Here is a 10,451-nt window from a genome sequence, read left to right on the forward strand (position 1 = left end):
ACGAAACACGAGAGCAGCCATTAAAGGTCTTGAGCTCCCGAACCTTAGCAATAAATACAGCAAATAATAACCTTAGTTTTTTATCCATAACAGCTGGTTTACACAGTGTACAGTAAGACATGCTATTAGCTTTAGTAAACTGTCACTTGTCATTTCCATTTTAGGAAAAGTGTATCTTCTATATATGGCTTAGCATATATTAGCATCCTGTGTTTACTTTGATCTTTGTTTGTCAGTTAATCTTCACCATTGATCTTGCACATACTTCAAGCTGCTTTTTGTAGACTTGTCAATCCAGCTGTTTGGATTGTTTGTTGATTGTGAATCTTGTATATTGAACTGGTCTGCAAATTGTACTTTGAGATTTTACCTCGAGATCTCCATTTGGTCTATAGAGAACTTGACATCTCGATAAGTATATTGGCTTATCGATATCTCTAATACTCCATAGTTAATTTGACTTGTAGAGGTCTCTGAGTTCTCTATAAGAGAATTTGGCTTCTCACTTTGACTTATCGATATCTCTAAGTTCTCTGGTGGTTTATTGACTTATCGATAACTCAGAGTTCTCTAGTCAAATTTGACGTGTCGATAACTCAGAGTTCTCTAGTGAATTTTGGCTTATCGACATCTCTGAGTTCTCTAGTGGAATTTGACTTATCGATAACTCAGAGTTCTCTAATGAATGTTGACTCGTCGATAACTCTGAGTTCTCTAGTGAAGAAATGACTTGTCGATATCTCCAATCCTCATGTCTTCAATTTGGCTTGGCGATATCTCTCTATGAGTTCTCTATAAGCTTTTCTGACTTCTCGATAAGTCATTTGGAGTTCTCGAGTGACTTCTCTATAACACTAAATCTGTGACTTGTAGAGATCTTTGACTTATAATATTTTTATCCAAACAAATTTATTCAACTCCAAACTTCTTCATAATTCTTCCGAGGTATGATCTTCTTGATCTTCTTCCAGATAGAATCCTTAGGCTTGATACTGTTTAAACAAAAAGACTCCAGTCTGCTCTTTTACATTTTTACAGAATTTAAATGTTACAAGTACAAATGTAAACTAAGATTACAATACAACTTACTTAGGGTTGTCAATTTGACTTAGTCTTGTTAAACTACATGCATGTCTTGCACAATAATAAACATAATAGTATTGTCTCTAGGGCGCACACACTAACAATCATGCCTCAGAGAAAGGTATACAAGCTTGGAGTTGAATAATGTTGTTCTAGAAAAAATGTTCTAAGTCAGATATCGACAAGTCATAGATCAAGTAATATCGAGAAGTTTGTTGAGAAGTCTAAAATGACTTGTAGAGAAGTCCCAAGAGATATCGACAAGTCAATCTACATGTAGAGAACTCAGATATCAACAAGTCAAAAGCTTATGTAGAAAATTGGAGATCTCGATAAGTCAATTCTTCATGTAGAGAACTAGAGATATCGACAAGTCAATTCTTCATGTAGAGAACTAGAGATATCGATAAGTAAAATTCTCATGTAGAGAACTGGAGATATCGACAAGTCATTCTACTTGTCGAGAACTGGAGATCTCGACAAGTCAAAAATACATGTATAGAACTCAAGATATCGATAAGTCATTTTACTTATCGATATGTGACATCTCTACAGAATAAAAGTGATCTCGACAAACAACTTCATAATTCAGAATGCAGACAATTTGAAGATTCAAGATTATTAGTCAATAAACAATTCTATCACTAAATTGGAAAGTCTACAAATGCAGTTTGTAGAATACAAAATCAAGGGTCAAGATTCATTGGACAAAGAGGGTCACAGACCTAATAGATTTTACACAGATTTGCTAACACTAGAAATGAAAATGTACACAATAGCTTTAGAAATCGTGTCAGTCCATTTTTGTGCAAGTTTTGTAAACCCGTACATGTTGATCTATAAAGTATGTCATGGGTCCTTTATTTAGAAGTAACAAACAGATCTAAGAAATATCTTGTATTCTTTACCGAGAATCGTAGCTGAGTTATTATCTTTAAGAACACAAATTTGTAGCAAAACAAATTTGATTTAAGACAAATCAAGTGAGTTTTTGATAATCTGCTTGTGTGTTTACATTTAAGTATTTTATCATTACAAGTTCATACATCTGTTCTGTTCCAAACAGCCAAACACTCTCATAGTTAATTAAAAACCAAGAAAACACATTCACTCCATATATGTTGTATTTCATACCTAACACAAGAATCTCTGCTACTCTCGGATATGGACCCCCCCACAAAATCAATGCACCACACGCCAAATCATTACTTAAGTGGTGTTCACAAAAATCTACGCACCGAGTTTGCTTTTCCGAGCTATAAACAAACAATAGTGTCCTGTTGTCCCCAACATGCCCAAGATTTTTTTTGGCTTCTCCTATACAAGTTGGGACAATGCATAACGTCATTAGTGTACCAAATAATTTTACGTATACACTATGATTCCCTTATTTTTATAAGGTGTATTTTGCACAACATGTTTAACTCATATGAATAAATTTAGAAAGTTCGGTGTGCATTTAAGAGAAAATCGAGGTTTTAAATATCGACATAATATGATTAAAAATATGTTGTATGATGTTCTCTGCATGGCAGGAATCCCGACTAAGAAATTAGAGGCACCGACCAATTTTTTTTCTCTTTCTTATTGAAGTAAGATCAATTTTTAAACCAACCAATGCTTTGGTTTATAATTGGTACAGGGGAGCATACTTGTGTTAATATTACCGAGATTTCTTTCTTGAACAAATTTGGTAAGTAGAGTATTCATTGTTGATCATGCAACAATTTGTTGTATTAAAAATAAAGGTTGTAAACATGACGATGCAGATAATCAACATAATTTTATGCAATTTACGTTTGATTATGCAACAATTTGTTGTATTGGAAGCAAAGGTCTAAGAATGACGATGAATGACGATGCATGCAGAGAGATAATCAATATAATTTTATGTAATTTATATGTGATACGGTTGAATTAACATAATTTTATGCCATTCGTGTTTAACATGTTTGAATTAACATAATTGTATTACATTTATGTTTGACATGTTCGAATTATTAGTTTGTGACACTGTTGTTGTGAAAGAATATAAAAAATTATGAACATGAATATAATAACCGATAATTATTTATATTTAGACGGATAGGATTTACAATTCAATGTGTTATGACGGCGATACTTATTACCCGTTTATATCACGCACATATATTTAATTTTTTCATTATTTTAAGATATATATTAATTTTACTTTAAAATATATATTAATTTTACTTTAAAATATAATGAGTTCAACAAAATTTGTGACATATAATGCAATAGCTCTGAAAAAAATTCGTGTCTTTTACCTATCGATTTCTTCCACTCATCATCGTAGGCTAAAAGCAAGTTTGGTGGTCAGTATTTTTGATTTATTATTTCTTGATTACCTTTAAAGAATAAAAAAACTAGTATATTTTGTCTGAGTGTTTTATAAGGGTGCCGTGAAAGAGAATCTTTTTTTATTTATTGATTCCCCTAATACTAAGGCCTCCTTCTTAGTTTTTTAAAGGGAAGAAAGTAAGTGATAAGTAGTAAAGTCCTTTCATCCAATTTTTGGAGTGAAAGTTTATTAAATTTATATTCATTATCACATATTTTCGAGTGAAACTACTTTATCCCCACTACTCTTACTTTCCTTCCTAATTAAAACTAGGGAGTAAGGGGTAAAGAACCGATATTGTTTAGCGAAGATTCGTCATTAACTATCGACATCATAGGATAAACTTATATGATTATACAATTACAACCCACGTGCTTCACATTCAAACAGTGTACTCCACTTCACACATCACCTAGTATAGAAGTGCAATCAAACACTCAACAAGTACCAAAACAAAGATGGCTTTCGAATGTTGTTCTTTTCTTGTAACCCTTTTGTTCATATGTCTTCGTAACTATAATACAGTGTTATGTAGTAATAATTATGAACAAGACCCAGTTACTAAAACTATGCAAGACTTTTCTGGGTATCCAATTCAAGATTCCCACTTGCCCAGTTCATTTGCTTTGTTATCTGTTGATTCTGAGAGTTTGCAGAAACAGGTTATTTTTCGACTTTTTCAGATTCTTTAATTTCCTTTTTTTCAGGTGTGTGTGTTTTGTATTTTGTTTGAGGGGAATTTTCTAATCTATGTAGAATTTAATGTTTTTTTAATGAAATTTATGATCATATCACAGTTGCATATTATATTGTGAAATAAAGTTATATTTGATGGTTAATGGTTTTGATGCTGTAGTGTCACAGTTTGAAGTTAATTTTAAGCTTAGGAGTACTGAGCTGGACATTTGTTAAATTAGCTGTCATATTGTGGCATTTTAAGATCATATTGAATATGTGTCGTAAAGCTTTTTTATGCTCGAAGGGGAATATGATTAGTTTGAATTATATATATTGCAAAGTATTTGATATGTGTTATTTTTAACTTGGTATTCCCCCTTTAATATCACTTTTGTTGCACTTATTCAGAATTGATCACTTGTCTTATGTAGATTGATGAGCTTTCGACTTTTTCGGATTCACCAGCCCCATCAGTAACAAGGATCTTATATAGTGATAAGGATGTAATAGCTAGAAGGTAAGCGGGGTGATATCTGTCTTTTTTATTTTCCCATACCTGATGATGTGTACAATAATTTATGCATAGGAAACATATATGTGTGATCTACGAAATGCATTTCTGTGATTGAAGTGACACGACAGAAATAACAATTTCATTTACATATATTATATTTCTGAATATTGTAATGTAGTTCTAGATTTGATTCAGTGAACTATAAAGCAGAAAACATAAGTACACTGCTTAATCAACAGCTTTTAAGATGTATTTTACAAGGTTCCAGGCTATTATCATATTTATTTCTTGAGGATCATCATTAAATATTTGTCAACTTGTCAGCTGTCTATCTGCATCGTATGTTCATTCAATGTGAATGCAAAATTAAAATTTTGACCTTGAACATGATATGGATCATCATACACTTCATTTAAATGTGCAGGTATGTCAAAAATTTGATGGGACTTGCTGGTCTCTCTGTCAGAGAAGATGCTGTGGGGAATATCTTTGGTCGGTGGTAAGCTATACCATAGTTATGGCTTCAGATTCTTATTAAATAATTGCCTACATAATGTGTTTCCTAGAACTGTATTTGATTGAGCCTAAAGCATGTTGCTGTTGGTGTAATGTTGAAATACCAATTGGTCATAGTAATACTTACTGATACTAGACGCTGCATAAAACAGACCATGATCTCATGCTTACGGCTGCATATTGACACACAATATTGCTGGCTGCTACATTGTCTAGTACAATGTATACCTTGTCATTGATCTCATTAATATTGCATGTGGACAGTTTCTAGCTGCATTTTATAGTGTGTATATATAAATCATAGGCTGTCAAGTCATTATCTTTATTTAGCTTTAACACTTTTTAAAAATATACAAATCTTTTCGAGGCTTTGCATGATGAGATTTTTCTTTTTACACTGCTTTGTACTCTCGATCCAGGGAAGGCAATGAACCAGAGATTGGTGCCGTTGCAACGGGTTCTCACATAGATGCTATTCCATATTCCGGAAAATATGACGGGGTTGTTGGTGTATTGGGTGCTATAGAAGCCATTAATGTACTGAAGAGGTATGCTGATATTAGTATGAAGTATATATAAGCTACACTTATATTTGATCAAAACACACACAAACACAAACACAAAGACACACACACACACACTCCATCTTCATTTCTGATAGTTTTGAATTGTGCCAAAATGAGTCATATCCATAAAGAAGTGTTGTACTGGAATGAGGACCAAGTGAGTGGCAATACAAAAATGATTGTTAAAGATTAAAATAGAGCTATATGTAATTGATGGAATTATCTAAGAAGATTCGCCATTTGCACATTAGTTGACATGACCTGTAGCAGGCACACAAATGATTATGGTTTACCAAGCTAGCCGGACATAGATGGCGTATATATAATCTCCTTAAAGTGATATTGCATACATCCTCTTGATGATTTTCACTAAATATATTAATGCACAACTTAACTGATATCTATTATCAATGCCATTTGATTTGCTTTCAGTTGACCAATATAAAATACTTGCCTTTTCACATCGATAAATGGCACGGTCAGTAGTATGTAAGTATTCTCATGCCATATCCTTTTCTGCAGCTAATTTTTCTTAGAACGCTTAAAAATGTACAGGTCTGGCTTTAAACCTAAAAAGTCGTTGGAGGTGATCATGTTCACCTCTGAAGAACCAACCAGGTTTGGTATCAGCTGCTTGGGAAGGTATGGACCGTTTGTAATTATAATTTCCGTCTCATGGTAATTGTGTAACTTTTTCATTTTTTTTTTAATATCCTGTTTCTTTCTTCCTTTCAAGGTATATTTTAAGATAATACATGCTCTCCTGTAGATTTCTCATATTCTGTTTGTAATGTGCAGCCGTTTATTAGCAGGAAGTGAGGAACTTGCTAAATCCTTGAGGAATAAAGTTGATAATCACAATACTTCATTTCTTGATGCAGCCAGCTTTGCTGGTTATGAAAAAGATGAAGAGAAGCTGTCAAGTGTATTTCTAGAGAAAGGAAGTTATTCAGCTTTTATTGAGCTGCACATAGAGCAAGGCCCTATACTTGAAAAAGAAGGTTAAATGCTATTCTAATAATCATGATGTATACTTTTTGCCACAAATTCTTTTTTACCAACCAACATAGTAATATTTTTTGGTTCAGGTATTTCAATTGGTATAGTGACGGCAATTGCGGCTCCTGCAAGCATCAAAGTGGATTTTGAAGGCAATGGAGGTCATGCAGGTGCCGTCTTGATGCCGGATAGGTGAGCATATTAGGAGACACTGGTTGGCTGGCCTTGGGCACACTCTGAATTAAACATGTATTCCAATCTTAAAACGAACTGGGTTTTTGAACACAGCACTGCATGTTTAATTTTTATCATGTATATTCACCAGTATGGTATTTATTTAATTCGATCTCTCATATCTTCTTGTAATATATCGTGCTTATTTTTCTTTCCATAGTTTCAAAGTAATCTGCAATGTCGTGGAAAACTTTAATTCTTTCTTTCTTGTTTTTTTATCATATTTACTACTATTTGTTACAGTAATGCTTTGATTATTCCTACACACCTTAGTCCTTGCATGAATACTTGAAGCAGAAATGATGCAGGATTGGCTGCTGCAGAACTGACATTAGCTGTGGAGAAGCATGTACTGGAATCTGAATCAGTTGACACTGTCGGTACCATTGGTGAGTTTTTTTCTTTTGATCTTGTATATGCATATATATGCCATATCCAGAGCTTATCATACAAGGTAAACCAAACAAACGAATGCGTCATCAATCATGCTATAGCTTTAGGTCCTTGTAAAGAAATCAAGAGTCTGCAAGATCAGCAGTTGCTTTAAACCTTCTGGAACAGTTAGCTTTTAATTAGTTGGATGACACAAATTACCTATTTGTGTCCATCTAATTAAGTGATCACTTTCGATCTTTACCTTGGCACTATATTTCTCAGTTTGAAATGCTGTATGTTTTTCAAGGTATAATGGACCTGCATCCCCGAGCTATCAATAGCATTCCAAGTAAAGCACACCTGGAAATAGGTACGTCTTTTAAGTGATCTGAGAGGATTTGAACTCCAGTTCTGGAGAAGGCTGCCAACATAACATTTTTTTATATAAATTGGTCTAATATTTTTCTCGTGTCTTTACTTTTTTTAGAGCTTGTTATTGGTATAGTACTTAAAATAGTATTTTATATTTTTTGAAAAGATTGCCTTGTATCTTTTGGAAAACACCGTGCCTATAATATTTGAAAAAATTAAACTTGTTTTTCTTGCAGATACACGGGATATTGATGAAAAGAGAAGAAATATTGTAATTGAGAAAATTCATCAATCAGCTATAGCCATATCTAAAAAGCGTGGCGTCAAGCTTTCGGAATTTGAAATTGTCAACCAAGATCCACCTGCCCTTTCCGATGATTCGGTAATTAAGGCAATGGAATTAGCAGCATTGGAGCTAGACCTAACATACAAATTGATGATTAGCAGAGCTTATCATGATTCACTCTTTATGGCCAGGTAAGTCAAAGTGAGGTGGATACTTTATACTTAGATTCTTAAATACTTCGTAGAAACTGCCCTACTATTATGAATGGATTAGTTATTAATGTCAAACAGTTTTTGGCTTTACTGTAAGTGTTTTCACCTCTATTGTTTGTTGCAGTATCAAGATTAGTTGATGATTCTAGCTTTAAGCCTTCAACTGTGTCACCAATTGAACTGATTTTGGAACTTGAACAATATTCTCTTTAACCCAGATATTTTTTTTTTTGTTTTTAATACCAACTTTATATAGCATTTTCCATAAGTTTACAATTTACTTTGGAAACAATAAAATCCATTTTAATTGTCAGTGACTGTGTATATAGAAAACAGGCTGTCTGTAGACTTGGTCATTAGAATTCGTATTTATCAAGCTCCAGTTAGATGTGTATAGTATGAAAGCCATGAGAAACTATACATATAAACCTGCTTGACATGCATGTTAATGAATGTTTGAATCTACTATGTTAAATATCGACGTATATGCAGCTAAAAAAGGTTAAGAACTTCTCATGTAGAGTTATGGTAGGTGAATAAAGGTCTGCGCAACGATAAAGATAACGGGCAGATATGTTTATTATAGAAATTACATATTATACAGTTTATATTTGTTCCCTAAAAATTGTAAATAAGCCATGGAACACATGGTTTTCCCTTGTAAGAAGCCTTTTTATCTAGGGGAATATATTGGACGTAGTGCTGTATCATTACATTATAATGAAAGCATCAAGTACCAAATGTACCTGAAATTGTTATCATATGTCTTTCTTTCTTTTATTTTTTTCTTTATCTTTTCCACGTACGATAGAAAGTTTCAGTTGTAAGTTGTTTAATGTTTCAGGTGTAACTTAACATTAGCACCAACATACTTTGATTTTATGTTGCTCATGCCTCATTACCAGCGAAATAGAAGTGTGCTATTGTTTTTCTTGTTATCCTTGTCTCGGTAGTACATAACTGCATATTTTTAATTTTTGCAGAATATCTCCAATGGGAATGATATTTATTCCATGCTACAGAGGTATGAACTTAATCTTCTCATTGCCTGATTCCCTGAGCCAGCGGCATTCTACTCTTTTTCATTATCCTAATCAATCATGACAAGTAATTTTATTAGGGTAACTTTAATATAAAGCTGAAACCGAACACAATCACTGATAAGTCTAAATTGTATTGCTACAAAACTCAAGGCATTACAGATATTTTTATCCTCGTGACTTGACAAATGAATTATTTATGTAACAAGAAAGTAAGGTTGTCATTTACAAGGAACTATTGATTTTGCAGGATATAGCCATAAACCTGAAGAATTTGCATCCCTTGATGATATGGCAAACGGGGTCAAGGTATTGGCACTGACCCTTGCCAAACTGTCCCTATACTGATGACCAATTCACCTGGCATCCCTTTACAACAGGAGAACTTCTCAAATGATCGGAATTCTACTGTTTTCTAATTATCATGTAATGCTAGGTTCCAGAATAAATAATAAATATTAACATAAGAATTATATAAACATGAAGAAAATGTCAGTTCTCACTGAGTCTGTAACCGGTGAAAATGGCATCAGGGGAGTTAGTAGCAGAAATTTCCAGCCCCCTCCATTGATGTTATCTCACAATTTATGAGAAGATCTGATGTGTACCAATGATTTACTGCTAGGGACCATTCCATGTCTATATTGCACACATACTTGCAGGGGCATATTCGATCTAGATTTTAAAGGAGCGATAATAATTCATGAATTTTGTAATATTGTTGTTGATTTTAACTTATGCGGATTTTAAGGAGTTTGATAAAAAAATTCTCGTAGAGTCTTTGATGATTTAATAGAGTTTTCCCAAATTTTTTCAAAATCACATGCATTTTAGAGAGATATCAAAAGATTAAAAATACATTTACAAATTCATCAAATAAAAAAATTCACGAAATTTTGAATACTATGAAATTTTAATGAATTTTTACAATTCAAATCGAATACAAAAATATTTTAATGTATTTTTTAAAATCTATTTCAATATTTTTTTTACAATTACTACCGAATACCACCGGATTTAAATAATTTTCAAAAATCTATATTTATTACACTATCCAAAAAATTCTATAAATCTCCATAGAATACACAGCTCCGGCAATAACAAGACCTACATTTTAGGAATTCGAGAATTTTAAATACATTTTTGAATTTTAGAAATCTAGTTATATTAGATTTGGATTTTAATTATTCACTATGATACCAAATCTGTTCGAG

General features: G+C 32.8%; 1 protein-coding gene across 1 annotated transcript; it reads left to right on the forward strand.

Moving 5' to 3' along the window:
- Positions 1-3,793: 3,793 nt before the first annotated feature.
- Positions 3,794-9,877, forward strand: LOC141708030 (ureidoglycolate hydrolase). The gene is made up of 12 exons (XM_074511497.1): positions 3,794-4,107; positions 4,555-4,640; positions 5,062-5,136; positions 5,573-5,701; positions 6,275-6,361; positions 6,518-6,720; positions 6,808-6,910; positions 7,250-7,341; positions 7,635-7,697; positions 7,936-8,176; positions 9,181-9,221; positions 9,488-9,877. Exons 1-12 carry the CDS (start codon positions 3,904-3,906, stop codon positions 9,583-9,585), a joined length of 1,422 nt encoding a protein of 473 aa, XP_074367598.1. The 5' UTR covers positions 3,794-3,903; the 3' UTR covers positions 9,586-9,877.
- Positions 9,878-10,451: the final 574 nt, after the last annotated feature.

This window comes from Apium graveolens, chromosome 2, assembly GCF_009905375.1.
Source record: "Apium graveolens cultivar Ventura chromosome 2, ASM990537v1, whole genome shotgun sequence".
Classification (NCBI taxonomy): Eukaryota; Viridiplantae; Streptophyta; class Magnoliopsida; order Apiales; family Apiaceae; genus Apium; species Apium graveolens.